Source organism: Endocarpon pusillum (assembly GCF_000464535.1).
Source record: "Endocarpon pusillum Z07020 unplaced genomic scaffold C734253, whole genome shotgun sequence".
Taxonomy (NCBI): Eukaryota; Fungi; Ascomycota; class Eurotiomycetes; order Verrucariales; family Verrucariaceae; genus Endocarpon; species Endocarpon pusillum.
In genome coordinates, this window is record NW_006913602.1 from 23,225 (window position 1) to 41,992 (window position 18,768).

The window sequence follows — 18,768 nt, forward strand, 5'->3', positions numbered from 1 at the left end:
CTCAATCAAATCTACTCCCTTGGATCGGAACACCCTTGAACACTTTTTGTACCGCATAGTGATTGACAATAGGGCCCGCCGATTCGCCTTTCAAAACCCAGGTACCTCGCCCAAGGCCTAAGATGGCCTCGGTACCACCGCGGCAGTCGCCCCGAAGCATATCACCTACCAGTCAACGACAATATCCACCCGAGACATCCTCTCCAGATGAACACTTCGCGGCATCCATGATATCCGAAGATTCTCAGACTGTCCTTCTGGACAATCCTATTCCTAAAACCAAAGACGAGAATTCCACAGAAACATCGCAGCCTCACCGCCCGCCTGCGCCTTCCCGTTCCTCCACGCTCAGCATAAAAAAATGTTGGATCTGTATATGCGACTCCACCGAAGATGATCCTACACACCCTCCACAATGGCGATCGCCGTGTACTTGCAATCTTACCGCTCATGAGGCATGCCTGCTGGACTGGGTTGCAGATCTGGAAAATCCTAGAAGCAGACGTGGTGGCGGACCACCCAAGAAGATTCAATGTCCACAATGCAAATCCGAGATCAAGATCGCAAGACCGAGAAGTTTGGTTCTGTCTGGCGTGAAAGCATGGGAACGATTGACAGGCACCTTGACTCTGCCTGGAATGGCAGGAGTTCTTGGTACTACCATCTGGGCGGGATGCTTCTACCACGGATTACACTCCGTGCGTGTGGTTTTCGGTGAAAGAGAGGCTATGCAACTGTATGCACGAGCCAACCGACATTGGGGCTGGTTGTCCGCATATGCTCTTATTCCGGTGAGCTTGATCGCAGCACGGACGCATTACGCAGATTTCGTGCTACCTGGAAGCACGATATTCCTTTTTGCCACACAGCTCAGCGAGAAGTTTGCCATTGATTGGACTATTTGGCCACCTCGACCGAGCACAGTGTTTGGCTGTCTACCTGTGGTCCGGAACTGCTACAACTATCTCTACGAAAAAGCTTTTGGCAACCTCAACAGGAAATGGCTGCAAGAGATCCAACCACGGCACGGGCAAGATGGCGAAGGCAATGAAGCAGATCACGCCAATGACGCGGCCGCAGCGGTTGATGATATAGCAGATGGTGATGTGGTTCTGGAACTCAATCTCGAGATAGGAGTAGAAGATGATGAAGACGAAGAACAGCCTGAACAGCAGCAGCAGCAGGGAGCTAGGCCTGATGGACAGCCCGGAAATAGGGAAGAGGTACAACCTGCAGCGGCAGAAAATGCCCCCCCTGTAGCCAACCAAGCAGCCAACAACAACCCTCCCGCCAATGCCAATGCAAACCCTGGCCCCGCACCCCAGCCTGCCCTCCTAAACCGCCGCCCCAACGAGATCTTAACCGATACATCCTCCGTCTTCCTCACCACCCTCGGCGCCCTTCTCTTTCCCAGCATCGCGGCCGGAATGGGCGAGCTTCTCCACCACACCCTCCCCTTATCACTCGTGAAACCCTCCTCGAGCTTCACATTCTTCCGGAACAGCGGCCGGGAACGGCTTTTGCGGACGAAGTGGGGCAGGAGCGTGGTGGGCGGGTGTCTGTTTGTGGTGCTCAAGGACGCATTGGTGCTTTATGTGCGGTGGATGATGGCGAAGAATCATCGGGGGAGGAAGATCATGGATTTCGATAAGGGGAGGAAGGAGTATGTGCTTAGGGATTGAGGAGTTTGGCTTGAGTGCGTTGGATCTAATATTTGTAGGGACAGGGGCACATTGCATGGCTTGCGATGGGGCACCTGGAGGGAGTTGGGTGCTCACAGAAGCGCTTATGATACCACGATGCTTCCTGGTGGGCTCTTCGAGCATAATCTAGGTGGTTAGGTGTTCAACAGGTAGCTATACTGCGGAAGCAAAGTTGCCTGACCGACCATAAATTATCAGAGAAAGCATCTCTGCTCTCAGCCTTCATATCCTTAAGTAGATACATTGCAACCGGGCTCCCTACCTTCCAGAAAGAGACACGCGGAATTTGCTAGATGTTTAGCTGAGGACCGCATCCCACTCCCCCTTCGCTCCGCTCCCAAGCTTCCCTCGACTTGCCATTTCGTACAGAAGAACCAGGAGACATCCTACTAAGTCATCCACACCTTCTCCGAACAACATCTTCACCAGCACAGCCACGGTTGGCACTAGTACCTCTTCCATCACCGGAACCAACACTCACTACTTGTCCCTACTATATAGTATGGGGATGGGTGAATAAGCGGAATGATTAGTTAGGCGTATTCGCAAATGCAACGACTGGTTTTGTTCTTCCAACTTGTTCGCTGGATGCAGGCAGGCAGGCCAGCTAGCTGACTTGATAGCCCTTTGATCACTTCCATAGAAGAAAATATAATAAAGCAAGGCAGCTAATTGAAAAAGGGTTTTGTGAAAGAAAGTCCTAACGAGTAGACAGACGGCGTAGAAAAAGGGAGAGGACCTTTCACTTTCATACACAAAGGAGATGGGGGGTAGCCTCCTCCCAAGCTGAGAATTTGCGGACATCAGCTGGATGAAATGCGGCGTGTCTGAAATTGACAGGCGCCGGGAACATGAAGATCAAGATTCGCAGTACGGTATCTAGCGCCTGAAAGCACACTCAGTGACAAAGAACCACTCATCCGAATGTCTCATCCTAACCCCGGCCCGGCGGGTCCAGAGTTCAAAAAGCCACATCTTCTACAGTAGCATCGCAGGTCCTGCTTCAGTCTGCTGTAACAGAACCAGCAGGCTGACCCGCTGAACATCAATGGCAGATCCTCTGCGTCCTCCTCGCCGGTGATGTCATTTTCTTCATCGAAGCACATCAGATTAGCTGCGTTGTTCGTCGTGCTAGATTGCTGGAGGTTGCTGGTCACAATGGCATGGTTGAGTTCTTTGGTTGTCTTGCTTGCGAGATTTTGGCTCAGATTCCTGTTCAGACTCCTCCTCTTCTTTACAAGCCCTATGTCTCGTGGTGAGTTATTGGATGTAGTGGTTCGTTGGCGCCGCAATATCATGCGGAAATCATTAAGCTCCTGTGCAGTCGCAGAGGCTGCGGAGAATGCTCCTCGTCTGTGCATATTGCTGGATTGAACACTTTCGATTATTGCTCTTTGGGCGCTTGTGTCAGGTTCTGTTGGAGATGCATTTCCAGATGTTGATCTTGAGTGGGCTCTCATTTGCAAATACGGGTTGTAAGAGGTCGCTGATTATGATCGGAAAAGCTGACTTTGGCTGTTTCGAAAGGACTTGAGATGGGCTAGAACGGAAGCGCCTGGTTTTTGAATCTCTGGAGATGAGTGATGGATCAGGCACTGGTCTGAAGAAGCGACTGATTTTCCAGGTCCTATTCGCTGATACTTATAACCTTGAGATATTGTCGGGACAAGAGGCCTAATGCTGAAGGTAATGATTGTTGTCTCATCATAGCTTGCGGGGATCACCGCAGGATGCTGTAGAAGTCTCAGAAGGGCAGCGGCATGTCGTTGCTTCCAGACTGCCAGCACTCTGACGGCCGAGCATATGCAAGACTTGGTCTCAGATTGACTCAAATGATTCCAATAACATGGGGGATGAGACTTCCAATCTTTTCGATCGATATCTGTCACTACAATGGAATGATGCTGTTTGCCTATGCACAATTCATATTTATGGGTTTAGACTGATTCCCTCAGCCGAAACACTTCCACCGCCATCAGTGGATTTCGATGTAATTGTTTCACCTTGAAGGTAGCCAATGTTGTTCGACCATGGATACTTACATTGTCATGTGTGGAGATGTCGCATTCTTGAATCGAATGCGTTCGTTTCTTTGTCTGGCTTAATTGATGATGCCTCAAGTCGCTACTAACAGATCCTTGACCGGCTGCTCTCTGTCAGTGAACATAGTTCTATGGTTCGAAATGAACAAATGTAGGCGAGTCGGAAGACCTTCCAGTCTCTAGCTATGACTGTTAAGCACAAGATGTTAGCTTCATTACAACTTGAAAGACTCTTGCATTGACGTGGAAAGCATTATAGGAAGGAATGGTTGTGTGCGAAGCTCGACTGTATTTGCTCTTCAAGGCCACTGTGGTGCATGAATGGCAAAATTCTCCATATTTTGACAGCGTTCTCGTCGGCAATCCACCCTTCCCGGATGTCTTTGGTGACTACTTTTGAAGTGCTTCTGTGTGTAGCCATGTCATAGAGATCAGCGCCATATGCTCTCTACCTGCACAACGGTCAATGCTAGATTCATCTGCCGTGTCAGTACCAGACGCACCAACCTAAGGACCAGAAATGGATTGGTCTTGTTGGAAAGACTGACAGGCTCCTGCACTGGCCTATTGCATGTCGTTCATTCTCCGTACACCAAGTACTCATAATGTGGCCGTCAGGTTATGTCAAACATGTATTACCAGTCTATTTCATGGTTGGGGGGGGACGGGTGACATCTCGCATAAAACCGTAACCACTATGCGGAGTCAAGGTGCCTAGATTGCTGGCGAGTAAGTAGGGCCACCCAGGCGAGTAATTGAACATCGGGCAAATCTTGGAAGTTGGATCAGCCAGAGCTTGCTGCGTTCGGCCAGGCCTACCGCCCGCGACCTGAGGTTATCGCTCTCCTCAATGGCTGGCCAGAGATTCAATTTTAGTTGCAGAGGTAGGCATGGTACATCCGGACTCGTGCTTATCGCTCTCAACACTTGCAGTACAATCAGTGTCTTGGCCCATCGTAAACTCTTCTCCAGCAAGACAATCAAGGGTGATCAGGCAACGACTCTCATCACGCGATGGGATGTTGGAGGAGTTTCGCCATCTCCAAGTCAGGCGATCGGCTTGCCAGGGACTTGAGGCTGCCAAGCAAATTGTCCCAATTACGTACTATACGGAGTACAGTAGTAGGGTTCAAAGATAAATAACCTTTTCCATGTGAATACCAAGTTGGCTAATTTGAGAAGTCCCACAAAGCTGGCCATAGACACCAGACAGACAGTAGTTAGAAAAGATGTCAGCACACCACCCATCATTCACGCTGACGCATACTGAGACAGCCTTTACACGAGATACTCCTGCAAAGAAACGTCATGTTCCTGAAACTGTTCGAGACAAAGCTTAGGCAAGCGTATACCGGCGTGAAATAGAGTAGGTAGCAATTTTGCCACGGCATGACAGTAGTGAGCACTGTTGACAGACTGTCTATGAAAAGAATTAGCCAAGTCCAGGTTGAGACTTCTCAGAGACGATGCCAGACTGTGGTCGAGGAAACCCAGAATAGAACTTCCCTAAAGTACCCAACAATGCGGCTGTTGTCGTGAGCTTGAGGACTTTGTAGGCTCCATTATCTCTGGTCCAGGGAGTTTCAAACCTTGGGCGATCTCAATTTATTCTCTTTCCGCAGACCTTCTGCCACTTGTTGCGACAAAATTTCCGTGGAATTCGCCTTGATGGTGTGACATGGTATTTGCTCCGTTGCCAAACAGTTTTCTCACAATCGTCGAGTCAGATCGATAGCCTTCGACGATACACTCCTGGAAACATCTGTGCTGCCAGAAGTCGACGATTGCTCAAGCATGTCAAGCGTGTCAAGCTTTTGACAGCAAATGCAGCTCTTCGAGCAAGATGATCCGTGCAATGGAATATCATTGTTGGCAGATCAACAATCGCCGGGTGTCCTGCTGAAATCCATATGGTCCCACATGTCGTAAAATCATGAGCAAAAGCTCTGGTGGAAGTGATAGCAGTGGCATTCTCGCACGAGCTCTGCTGCAGCGTGTGGGAAGGACATACAACCCCTCGAATAGAGCCGAGATTTTGCTGTTGTGAATGAGCACGGGCTATGATAGTTTGCGAAAGCAGCGGGAATAAATACTGCGTTATTCAAACTCGGCCTGGGTACAATCCCAATGTCATCCATTATTCGGCACTGTCTAAATGTGTAAAGCTCATGTACCCACTCATCGGTCTACTTTAGAACAGGTCTCCTCATAAACGGCCGTTGCAGTATGACACCAACGCTAAATGCTTTGTCAACCGATCAGAACATGGGTATCAGAAATGCTAGACAGTAGCAGAAATTCCCTGTGTCGAGAGGAACAATGCGACCCGCGCATCTCAAACTCTGGCAGGTGCTGTAGATGATCTAGTTGGAGGACCAATCTCGGTGGCATCGACATTGGGAGTCTTGAACTGATCACCAACGCCGGTACTATCACTCTGAGTAGGCACCATCGAGATAGCACCATTTAGCATAGCATTCCTCGATTTAGGCGTATCCTCCGCATTCGAACTCTCTGCAGTGATCTCCGAGGCACCAGCCATGCTGGGCACACCTGTTCCAGGAAAAAGGAGATCCAGATACTCTGGTTGTTCACCTGTGACAAGCTGTCGTATTGAGGAAGGCTTGGGTGCCAAATGCGGATACTGAACCTCCAATGTAGCTCGTCTGACCCGGCTCTTTTCGCCATAGTCGGCGGCTAACAAGCGAGAGAGAGCCCTCAGCCCCTCTTCAACTTCTGGCTCCTTAATATATTCCAAGGTCAATCGTTCCAGCTCTTTATTGTCGATTGTGAGATAGTCGTCGAGAGCAACTTTGTGTACTCCGTTTGTTGCACTAAAACGATAAAAATCCAATTGCGATCTGTCCATGTTTGAGATCAGGCGCATAGAGACCCCAGTGTTCTCCGAATCCGTCGCGATCTTCTCAAGATCACGGAGCGTGTGCATAATGTTCTGAAAGTATTTGGGCAATAACAGATCCTTCCATGCTCTTTTGGGTGGTAAAGATTGGTCCTTGGAAGTGCCTGTGCCGATGTTTACCCATCGTACTCGATCAGTATGGAGAATCTCCTTTAGCTCGGTATAGTGCTGCCACGCGTCTTGTGAAGGATTGTTCGTCTCTCCGTATCCTCCATCGACCAGAATCTTCCTCATTATCCGTACCGGATCAAAATATGTAGGTGCTGCTGAAGTCGCACGGCTAGCGTCCGCCATTTCACATTCGTGATATGTTTTGGTGTTGAGAGGTCTCTTTCTGCACTTGTGACTGCAAAGGAAGACGGCATCTCCCCGTCGTGCTCTGGTATAGTTGTTCTCAAGCTCTCGGCAAACCACAGAACTGTGCAAGCGTTAGCTATCATACTGCAAAGCTAAAGGGCAAGGACTGTACCAAAGAAGATCTGGATGTCCGCTTGTGTCCTCCATCTTGTAGTCGGCTGGTCTATTCCTCGATTGGATGAGCTCAACAACGAGCTCACGCATCCTCCTACCTGAATATTTCGTGGTCCCAAACCCGCCTGTTCGTTTTCCTATGAGATGGGGTTTGCCAAAGATCTTCCTGGATAGTGATTCATATTGCTCGATACACTCGTCCACTGTCATTCCCAACTTCACGATCATCAATGCAATTAAGCTGTAAAACGATCAACACATTTGTTATCCAGATCCATTACCGGTCTACTTACCCTCCAGTACTTGTGCCAACAATAATATCAAATGCGTGTTGTGGTAACATGGGCTCGCTCGTGCCATAGAGCTCCTCGTTGATCATACATAATAGTCTCCGTAGAATGTGAAGCGCAGATAAACCACGAACTCCCCCGCCATCTAGCATAAGTCAGTAGTCGTCAAAACCAGCAGCGCGACGGTAACTTACCCAGCGACAACACCCGTAGCCTCCTGGAAGACGAGTGATTATTCAGTGCCATGCTGTTGTTGGACAAATTTCGCAAAAGATTACGTGGAGGCAAAGGATTCAAGTACCCTTCAACGTGGTCATACAAAGGTCCCCTGCATGGGTGTGGCGGATTGGCGCGAAGACCAAGGTGAATCAGGGGCCGGATCATCGCCTTGCGTGAGTTTCATGAGGCTTCTAAAGAGCCGCAGCGTGGTGGCAGCCCGCCTGTCCAAGGCCCGATTATGCTTGACCATTGACCAGTGCTTTAGTGGCATGACTGCCCAATCCAGTCAATAAGGCTGCCCATCATTGCTTAATCCAAGGGCTGTTTCACAAGAGGCAGCACACTGGCAACATCTTGCATCAAAGCGATCCAGGGTGGATCTCTGTGCAATGAGTCAAATAGTCCTTTAAGTTCCTCGAGCATCTCGCACCTGCTTCCAACCGCTGACGTAGGGGCAATGTTGTATCAAACTTGTCGTAGTTGTTGCCTTACGTGGGACATTCACAGGGTGCTTTGCTGCAGCACAAGCTAAATTAGAGTGTCAGGCAATGCTCGTATAGTTAAGATTATTAGTCATTTTCTTCAGCGGGTGGCATGATGTTTGCGCATTGTGGCTGTGTAACCCTCTGTTTGCAGGGCCTGATGGCTTTGACGCCCGTTCGCAGCCTGACCAAAAGGCTGACTTGCACAGCCTACTTCAGAGGGACCTGACCATTATTTGGTGCTTCAAAGGCTTCTGCTTTCCGGAGTTTTGACGTTCGCAAGCTAAGTTACGCAATATAACACCTTAGTCCTTTTGCTGTTGTGCTGCCTGTTGCCCATTAACAGTCATTGTTCTTTTGAGAAATTTTTCAATGAGCAGTTCCACGTCGGACGACATGAGACCGTTGAAAATACTGACTCTAGGTAATATATCCATCTCGTGTTGTAATTTTCCCACTGACAAATTAGATGGCGGCGGACTTCAGGCGTTGTCCACACTCAGCATTCTGAGCAAACTTTGTGATGCTATTGCTATCAACAAGGCCTCCGACCGAAAACCAGCACCCTACGAACTCTTCGATATCATCGGTGGCATAGGAACTGGAGGATGGCTTGCGTTACTTCTCGGTCGATACCGCCTGGACCTCACGCGCTGCATGAGCATCTACCTTGAGCTGGCCAGTGACCCACAGCTCCCCGCAACGAGATCTCTGTTCGGCTCGAAACCGTACGCGCTGGATCAAAAACGCCTGATCTCCAAGATCGACAGTATCCTCGAAAGATACGAACTGAACCCTTCACTTTTAGACAATGAGGCGCAGAAGACGGAGGAAGGTATAGAGGTTAGGTGCAAGCATGCTTTTGCTGTCGGTGCAATCCAGTCCTCTGACGAAGGCAACCGGGAATACGACGTATTCAGAGCATACCGTACTACTACCAAGACACCCGGACCATATTATCGCCCAGGCCCTGATCCAGAATCATGCAAGGTTTCTTCTGTATGTGCAGCTACCGGCGCGACCAAATACCTCCTTCAGCCATACACGATTGGATCGACGACCTACTCAGACAATGGATTCCCCAATCCACATAATATCACAGAAATTGCAATGGACGAAGCATATCACATCTTCGGAGAGAAACCGCCCCTGTCTATCATAGTTAACATCGGACCTGGCATTCCTTCCGACCACGATATCGAAAAGCTGCAGAAACTGTCCCGAAAATTCTCCTGGCCTTACTGGCTGCCGAGCAGCAATAGAACAGGGCTGAGGAAAGCAAACACGCTGAATACCAGTCCTACTTCTTCTACAATAACCACAAGTGGGACAAAGTGGGTGGAGTCGCCTGTTCGTTCAGATACCTCTTCGTCAGCAAGCTCTGAAGCGGAGGGGGTCGAGCGTGAGATTGAAGCGAAAATAATCGAACGTCTCCACAAAGACTATCCTGATCAGAAGATCTTTATAAGATTGGCACCTCCACCAGCGCATGATGAGCTTGCACTGAACGATGTACATGTCATCAGCACCTCGAGTGAGGAAGTCGACAAGTTTTTGCGGCAGGATACGACGAAGAAATGTCTGAGGCAGGCGGCAGAAAGATACTGTGTTACTTCCAGTGCTGCTTGAGAAGTGATCAGGTCACCTGCTTATTTATATGTGTTGTAACATTGAAGCGGATACCCCCATTGGCGATGGTTTAGTACTTGAAGTACCTTCCTTCTTGCAATTGTGAATCAACTGTTTTTAAACACGTGAGAAGCTACCGACTGCTAATACGAAATATTACATTCTCAAGAACTACTCATGACTATACCTTTTGTAATAGCACTTACCCCGAACAACTGTACGAACAATGTCACACAGCCTTGGGTGGCTAAAGGGACGACCCGCAAAGATTATTGATGCAAACACACACTGCAGTGGATGCACACCCTTTTACTATGTACTACGTAAAATCCCTTCTTTACTACGTAATGCCTCGCACCATCTCGTCTCGTGCAAATTGTACAACTGCTAAACCTTTCAAAATCAAGGTTACCCGCAAAACTACTCATGATAATCTCTTAATACAGTATACATCTTTGGATGTACGATTTCAGCATGTCTGGATCAGCTTTCCTTCCCTCTCTTGCTGTTGAAGAAATCAAGTGGAGAACTTGATACAGATCGCAACATTAAAATGACGGACATGTCGATCGACACACAGACGCTAATCAAGGCATTTCCTACTCCTTGGCTGTGCTTGCCCGCACCGCGAATGGGATTTCATACTCAACCCAAATAAGGGGTATCCAAACTAACTTAGCTTCAACCTATTCACGACCTACTTCACCATTCCCGGTTCACATGCAATGGTTCCGAGGACAGATTCGATAAAAGAATCTTCAATGGTATCTTTCGTGTTTCCCAATCAATCAGCAGACTTGAAGGCGGTGACGTTGTAAGGGTCAGTGATAAGATATCTATCTTACCGTGCTTAATAGTTCTTCACGTCTTGTCTATTGTAACTGGCTGCCAGGTTTCCCACAGTCCCTCTCCTTCCTAATGATGGCATGCATGCTTAGTGCTCTCAGTCCACCATCTGGATCTGCATTGCACCATTGATCCGGTGGTCGGATGGTATGCAGCCGGAGCAGATGCGCTTCTACCGCGCCAGATTTCGGTCAGCCGAATTCTACGCACGCCATCTGAAAGATGTCCCGTGTTGATTAATGGCAATATCACAGTTTCTTCCTTGTTACTTCCCGCTGCCCATCGTTCTTCTGCTCACCCATGAAGTCTTATAGCTAGAAAAAAGATCATGGCTCCAAGCAACAGCCTTTTCACTTACCAAATAAAACCCGCAGTCCCCTTTGAGGCCGAATACCCTCTTACTCCTGCGGATTTTGCAATGATGCCACCTGTTAACAGTAGGTACCTCTTGTGCTATGAAGGAGCGAGCAACCCATCCGACCAAGCCGACTTGGTCGGCCGCCTCCAGTCCAGCCTGCAGTCGTTCTTGTGCGAACCACGGGAGGGCGTTTTGGCGCTTCCTGAAATCCTCGGAAAGATCCATTCAGACACGGTCGCTGGGTGGCATTGTATAAAAGTCACAAAGTCGTCCAGCATTCGCTTTGTTGTTGCTCAGAGGAATGACATCAGCTACAAGCAGCTGGAGCCCGAGAGAGGCGGTTCTAACTCGTTTATTGAAGATGGAAATTTTTGCAGCTGGCGTTGACGAGATAGCCATTCCGGATCGAGAAAATGGTGTTGACGCGTTCTCGTGTCAAGTCACTTTCATTGAGGGAGGATTTGTGATCAGTGTTAGCAAACACCATTTCGTCTGTGACGGCACCGCTATCGCGAATTTCATAACATGGTGGTTCAAGAAAGCGCGGGGCTACCGGACGGACAACGTGGTGCAAGACTCGGAGATTCTACCTATATCGAAGATGATGACGCTCCATGACAGAAGCTCATTGCTCCTAGAACCGCAGGCAGAACCTCAAGAGCGCCGAGAGCCGAATGGCGTACGCAGTTTCTCTCCAACGGTTGTCGACCCCACCCCTCCCAAAACATCCACATCCTCGCTGGACCCTCTCTCGTCGGCCGTGAGAACCGAAGTCGGCCAAGCTATCTTCCGACTGGAGCCTTCATGCCTCCGGGAAATCCATGCTGATGCCTCCAAGCACGCAAACCGCAAAATTTCCACAAATGACGCCATGTGCGCGCTTCTTTGGCGATGCATCACGCGCGCACGCTTCTGTGACAGAAATGTCGAGGGGCAGCCTCAGACCTCGTCGCTAATTATGACCATCAATGCTCGTAGCAAATTTAACCCACCACTTCCTGACCAGTACTTCGCCAACTGCGTGTTTGGGGCCACGTCATCCGTCCCCATCCCCATCCTCACTTCCGTCGACCCACCATCTCTTTCCGACGTCGCGGTTACCCTTCGAGAGTCCTTGTTGGCCCAAACTTCGGACACCTGGCTGCGATCTGTGCTACAGCATGCAGCCGCCGCGCAGTCAACGCCCATAGACAGGGTCCTGGCTTTGAAACACGGTTTGGCTGACAATGTGGTAGTCACAAGCTGGGAAAAGTATTTTGATCGTCCGGAGGACTTGGATGTTGGACTTGGAGCCTTTTGGCGGCTACGATTGACGTTTGATAATTTTGGGTATGACGGGTTGGTATTGGTTCTGCCGGCGTATGGAATGAGGGATAAACCTGCTGGTGTTGGCACCGCATATCCTGGTGGCTTGGAGATCGTGGTAAGCTTATTGCGCGAGCCGTTGGAGTATTTGAAAGCAGACAAGGAGTGGACGAGATATGCACAATGTGTAGAGGCTTGAATGCTGATTGAGGGAATCATTCAATGTGAGAGTTTGCAGATGAAATTTCTCTTGATTGAGATTACCACGCCCACGGTATGTGCCATCTTCCTTCTTTTGATGATTGTTGCAAAGAAAACACCGTAGAAACTCTGCGTATAGTTCATGGCTGTGATATAGAAGTCCGGCTGCTTGAGCTGAAGCTGTTAATAATGCTGGGTGGCCAACCCTATTATCAGCTACAATATAAAAACAGTCTTCAGTACCCATATATGAGCGCTCTTTAGGTAGAAGGCTCGCGAATCACAACTGACTCGTTGCTTCAGAACGTGAATAGAAATTAAAAACCAGATAGGTACAACGTTCTGTTGGCTGTTTTGGGGACGGCACGACTTCTCTCCGTCTTTTGATCACAAGCTTGGCACTCTTGATCATACATAAGTAGTACTTACTCCTCCATAGTATGAAACAATGGAATTAAATCTTGTGCTGTAAGTCTGATGGAAAAAAAGGAACTCAATGCCCCGAGCAATGAGGTTAAGTTCTTTAAGTATGAGTGTTGGCACTGCCTTGTTGTCTCGACCGGGCCTAGCCTGAGCATGTGAGTTCCAGAGGATTATTCTTCAGAATCCAGACCCTCATTCATTCCAACATCAGAAGTCAGAACTCCAAACAATGCGTTGCTGATCAGTCATCACGATAGCTATCTGTGGGTAACAATAACGGCTGAAGTCGGAGGATGCGCCGCAATGAGAATGACTGCTTCATCATTCGATCTTAGCGTGGCTTTGGCTTGCTCTTAGCAGCTCACGGGGACCGAGGAAGGATGCAGTGAATCACATGGAAAGCCACTCCCAGACTCTTTGGGTAGAGCTGTCTTACCATTTCCAAGCTTCTTGAATTGCCTCATCATCCTCAGCACCCTCCAACACATCTTACCATGAGAGCCATTTCCAAGCGCGACTATCTTTCAAGTTTCTCTTCGAATGTTTCTCTGTTGGAAGATCGTGAAAGGGGACATCAATCTCGAGTACCTCTCTCTTATTCTCTTCGGCGGCCTAGCGCTAGAAAGTTCGATCGCGACGTGAATCATCATATTTGGCCACTTTCGTTATTTGCAGAGATGAAGAACCGAGCCATCAAAACATTTTAGACTAATAAGAGGCGTGTTCTCGGCGGGCAAGCTTTTTCGCGGTATTGAAGAACTCCTTTTCACCAGTGCTCTAGTGCTCCGACTTGCGAGATGCCTGAATTATGAAGGTACCATCATGAATTGGTTATGAAAGGGCGAGAGGCCGGCTCTGCCGGATACGAAGCGCACCTCCGATCTCCGTCACGACCGGGTCGAAGCCATCCTTGGTTCGAGCCCGCCAGGCACCCGAGCGGTCCAGAACCTTCGATATGGGCAAGCAGATGATGAAATATGGATTTACACGGCCGCAAGAGGTCTTTTGGTAAATTGGAAGCTCTATGGGGCCAGATATCGTAGACGGCTCGAGCTGCAAAGCTGAAAAGCTTTAACTCAGGCTTGGTGCCGTGAAGGCCATGGCGGCGGAGCCACATGCGGGACCAAGCATTTCTATCCATCAATCCTCGTCAGACAGCATTTCCTCCACCAGAGAGCAGCGTAGCAAAGCACCTTCCAGCGTCAATCGAGTTAAGGGGAGGACCTCCAAGGCATCATGCACGTGCGTGCCCATGTCCCTCTCAAACGAAGGGAAGACTTCATGTAAGGAACACTGGGTGGTGGTGCCGTTGGTGCCGTTGGTGCCGTTGGTGCCGCCACCGACATTGCTAAAGCATTTTTGATGCCCTAAGCACGGCCTGTAAAGCATAAAGCTGTATGCTTAAGCTAGCAATCTCCCTCTGAGGCGGGACCTTAGGGAGATTAGGTTGTTTGCACGGAGGAGATTGCCTGTCCAAGGCGAGCAACAGAGTTCTGATTCGGCGATTTAAGAAATCCAGATGGCTGAAAGAGCGTTGCAACTTGCGAATTACCTACCTATGGTTTTATTAGAGCAACTCTTCGGAAAAAATTCTCCTAGGCCTCTGATCCCGAGGTTATTTGAGATGATATTGAGGTCCTGATTCATGTATGCTGGTACTCCTTGGAACCTTACCACGGCCTCAATAAGCCCTTGAATAGTGAGTCATAGGCGATTTCAGACCTCTGAGCCTGATGTGCACCAAGTGTAAAAGAAGACACGCAAATACCGACGTTCTGCTTACATAATTTAGCCTTTAGTTAGCCCAGAATTCAAGCAGCAACTCGTCTGCAAGTCCAGAGATGGGCGTCCAATAAATAATAGCAAGTCAGCTTCTATTGGCTTTGCATAGCGACAGTTCCGAAGGTTTGAAGCGACAGTGGTAGGCTTCAATTCAGAAGAGGGGCATTCACCAGGCAGACTGACCCTTCTCTACCAACGCAGACAGGCTGCACAACGCAAGCCCACGTTGCGACCTGTTCGCGCTGCAAACCAGTGGAGAAGAGCTTCTGACACCATGCCAGCCAGTATTACCCATTCCCCGTGGCTCATCTTCAAGACTGAATCCCAACTATCGTGTTCAGCATTCTCTCCAATTCCGTGACCTCCTCCCGATTCCACGCCAGCGACTCATCCTAGGTTTTAATGCATGAGATTTGCTGAAGCATAACGTCTGTGAATTGCCAACCACTATACAAGCGAGCCCAAGATGGAATCTTCCCACGAGTTGCAAGCTTCCAATATGCATTCAGTCAAGAAGAGCCTGATGGACCTCCCGTCGGAAACAATCGCGTTGATACTGGAAAACGTAAGTCATCATGGCTTCACCTAACATCTGAAAAAGTCAAGAAAAAGCCTGACATATCTTTCAGGCCACCGACCATGATCTTGCGCAACTATGTCGGGTGTCGAAGGCTGTCCGAGAACTAGCTGCGGCCGAGCTTTACCACAACCTCAATCATACATTTAATGAGGATCCTGTCTCTCCAAAACTGAGTGTTGACTATCTGGCTGGCTTGCTCGAGACATTGGCAACGAGCGACTACAACTATGCTGGACATGTAAAAGAGGTGTTTGTGGATACCGGATATGCGGCAGGGAAGGGCGAGCAGGCTTGTCGCCAGTTTTGCTATGACTTGACCTGTGGAAAACTGCTCAACACATTACTACTAGCAGCTCTAAAGCGAACGAATTCGCTAGAAGGATTTTAGTAAGCCAATGCCAGTTCGCCGGTATTCTATCTGACGATATACTACAGTTGGAATGCTCGTATTGAGCTGAGTACTCCGGTATTCCTGGCATTACATCGGATGCCCAACCTACGACGAGTGCACATCCGACTTCAGGCTGGGCAGTCTTTGCATTCAATTCCCAAAACTGGCTCTGGTCCCAATCAATCTGGCACTTCTCTTAATGCTAGTCCTATTTCACCTGGAGTGCCACCCCCTGGACCACATTCTCCCGGTGGTTATGGGTATGCACAGCCAAATCCGCCTGGTAATACGTTCCGCATGGTTCCGAAATTACCTGTAGCAAGACCAGTCGAACAAGCCTGCTCATTTTCGGGGTTCAAAGGTCTTAAATCTCTGTGTGCTCTCGATATGGACACGCTCGAATACATTCCAGAGATTGCCGAGTGTGTCCGAAATAGCCTTGAGACCCTGAAGACGCTTGAACTTTCTTTGTCAGATTCGTTTGCTCGTCGAGCGCGTGAAAAGCCACGAGTCGATGGTTCTGACGGTGCGACCTCTGACGACGCCTCATCGGTGGACTCGCAACCCCTTGGTACAGGCGATGAAGGTGCACCAGCGGGAGGAAATCCGGAGCAGGTTAGGCAATGGTACAAGACCCGACAGGAAGCCATTTTGAGCAGAATTTTCGCCCCTAAATCCCCGAAGCTGGATGCTAAAGCGATTGAGAGTGCCGTTAATGAGGTTGTAATTCGAGCGGAGACCGAAGCACAGAATGAGCTGGATCGTGATACTGATGACATGACCAATGATGCGGAGGATAGAGAATTTGTGAAGATGATGCGCACCATTTTCCGTGAAGCGCGATCAAAACAAGAGCCATCGTCCAAGGGCTCAAAAGCTATTGAGAAGATTGAAAGGGCTGCAACTAAGTACTTGGAAGGTAAGGCAAGACCAGTGAACGAGCCAAAATCGAAGCCGAAGAACAAAGCACCACTCATCAAGATCAAAACACCTAAACCACCCCCTCCCAGTTCGTGGCAGGTGCCTCCTCAGGCCAGCAGCAATTACAAATCATACTCTGTGCACGAGGATGTGCTTCTGGACTATTTTGGCTTCAGCAAGGCAGCTTGGGATCAAATGACGGCTCAAACAAAGAACCAATATGTGCAGAACTATTTCAAGGACACTCAAGGAGTTGGCTATCAGCCCTATCCTATGCCCCCACCGCCACCTGGGAAGTCTACTGGCTACAACAAAGTGTATTATGCGAATCCCAATTCCGTCCCAGGCTATGTGCCGCCGTCGAAATATATCGTGATCCCGCCAAAGAAAGTCAAGAAACCGCCAGCGCAAAAGCCGAAATACGGTTCTGATTCTGACGAGCAGGGCAAAACGCCAAATCCCATAAAATCTGCTGGTACGGAAACTACGCTTGATAAGGACCCTCCGACCGGCGCTGCTAAGAAAGACGAAGACCTCAGTGAGGATTCCGATCTCCAGTATCCTAGTGGTGATGAAGACGACGGCCCTGATCAGGAATTTGAGACAGAGAATGAGGGTAGTGGCGATGAAGATAAAACGCCCAACGTAGAAATGGAGGAAATGCAGCTGGGAATCAACGGTGTGCTCGAGCAGTCAGGCTTGTTGGGAGAAAATGAAGGCCTAGAGGGCGGGGACACTCCAGTCACCATCAACAAAGGCAAGCAAGCAGTGAGAGATCCGCCAAATGGCCACTTGACTCCACCTAAGCCGGCCTCACCGGAGGCATTAGCGATGCCCGAGAAGCAAGAAGATCCAGTTTCAAGGTATCTACGCATTTCGCATGGCCTGCCCATCGAGAGACTGGCCATATACCTGATACCCGTCAAGCCCGCAACTCTCTTGCAGCATTTTGATGCCTACGCTCTCAAAAACATCACCTTGCTAAACGTTGGATCACAGCGACGTATCTGGGCTACCATGACGAAGTTGCAACATCAATCGCCTCTGCCACTCACCGGCATTTACACCGACAACGTGACGCCAGCTCTACTCACCTTCATCGAGTCTCTTAAAGCAGGCCAACTGGAGGATCTGTTCCTGCTAGAAAGATATCTGCGGAAGAAGGGTAGAGTGCCACAGCTACAAGATTGTGATAAGACCACCGTCGAGATCGACGCTATTAGGAAGCAGATCTTGAAGAAGCATATGAAAGGCTTTAAGAGATTGATGATTCGCAACGATGACACCGAAACGTGGGCCATCAACAACATCACCATGCGACTGATAGCCCGCGAAGGCGTGAAGCTGCGAGAACTCGCCGTTCAGTGTGATACCATTTCTTTTGTGAGTACTTCTCCCGTTCCCACCCTTCACTAGGCCCTGTGCTAACTGCATCAAACAGCATACAATCGTCCGCTCCCTTCCTAACCTCACCGAGCTTTATGCGCTTCAAATTAATTTCATCCTTGACGCTGGCACACCTCCTATCTCTATGACCGGCATCGCCATTGCATCTCAGCACCATTACGGTGGCACTGTCATTGAACCGCATACTTCGGCCTCCGCCACCATGTTACATGAACTGCGTCAGTGTGTCATCGACAGCATGAGTCATTGCAAAGATACGACACAGCTGGAATGGATTGGGTTTAGCTGGCTGACCGGAGGTAGACACCAGAACCATTTAGATGGCGAGGGGAACCCGTATGTGTTTTTGAGCAAGGTCACCAGGGAAGTGGAAGTGGATAGTGAGGATGAAGATGAAGATGGAGGAGCTCAGGCGAAGAAGCATGATGGAACGGCAGAGGGTGAAGTGAAGACGGAGGCAGATCTGCCTATCGCGTTCTGGGCCGAAAACGATCTGAATATCAGTGAGGTTCAGGGTGTCAGGATGTGGGATAAGGAGATTTGGGCAGGCAGACTATGAAAAAGCACACCCGGGAAGTCCCGTGAAGATGCTATGGTGAGGTACATACGCGCATATTGATGTGTGTACAGTGGAGCTGTCATCATGTCTCCTGGTCCTAGGAGAAAGCGAATTAGGCCACCCGTCGACCTCACCGCCATCGGGAATTTGTACCTATGGGGAGGCATTCAGTTGAGGTCAGGAGATCGATGGCCTCTTCAGCTTAAAGATAACACCAATTGCACGGCCGTATCTTGCTT

The 18,768-nt window shown here is 49.3% G+C and overlaps 5 protein-coding genes across 5 annotated transcripts; 4 read left to right on the forward strand and 1 right to left on the reverse strand.

The window, feature by feature from the left end:
• Positions 1-122: 122 nt before the first annotated feature.
• Positions 123-1,841, forward strand: EPUS_00007 (uncharacterized protein; the record flags this gene model as incomplete). The annotated part of the gene is made up of 2 exons (XM_007789037.1): positions 123-1,663; positions 1,721-1,841. 2 exons carry the CDS (start codon positions 123-125, stop codon positions 1,839-1,841), a joined length of 1,662 nt encoding a protein of 553 aa, XP_007787227.1.
• A 4,239-nt stretch (positions 1,842-6,080) lies between these two features.
• Positions 6,081-7,672, reverse strand: EPUS_00008 (uncharacterized protein; the record flags this gene model as incomplete). Its single annotated transcript, XM_007789038.1, has 4 exons — positions 6,081-7,083; positions 7,135-7,377; positions 7,430-7,571; positions 7,621-7,672. 4 exons carry the CDS (start codon positions 7,670-7,672, stop codon positions 6,081-6,083), a joined length of 1,440 nt encoding a protein of 479 aa, XP_007787228.1.
• Positions 7,673-8,499: 827 nt separating this feature from the next.
• On the forward strand, positions 8,500-9,756 carry EPUS_00009 (uncharacterized protein; the record flags this gene model as incomplete). Its single annotated transcript, XM_007789039.1, has 2 exons — positions 8,500-8,551; positions 8,597-9,756. 2 exons carry the CDS (start codon positions 8,500-8,502, stop codon positions 9,754-9,756), a joined length of 1,212 nt encoding a protein of 403 aa, XP_007787229.1.
• A 1,565-nt stretch (positions 9,757-11,321) lies between these two features.
• On the forward strand, positions 11,322-12,464 carry EPUS_00010 (uncharacterized protein; the record flags this gene model as incomplete). Its single annotated transcript, XM_007789040.1, has 1 exon — positions 11,322-12,464. The coding sequence occupies one exon, from the start codon at positions 11,322-11,324 to the stop codon at positions 12,462-12,464; it is 1,143 nt and encodes a 380-aa protein (XP_007787230.1).
• A 2,673-nt stretch (positions 12,465-15,137) lies between these two features.
• Positions 15,138-18,529, forward strand: EPUS_00011 (uncharacterized protein; the record flags this gene model as incomplete). The annotated part of the gene is made up of 4 exons (XM_007789041.1): positions 15,138-15,236; positions 15,301-15,638; positions 15,687-17,946; positions 18,005-18,529. 4 exons carry the CDS (start codon positions 15,138-15,140, stop codon positions 18,527-18,529), a joined length of 3,222 nt encoding a protein of 1,073 aa, XP_007787231.1.
• Positions 18,530-18,768: the final 239 nt, after the last annotated feature.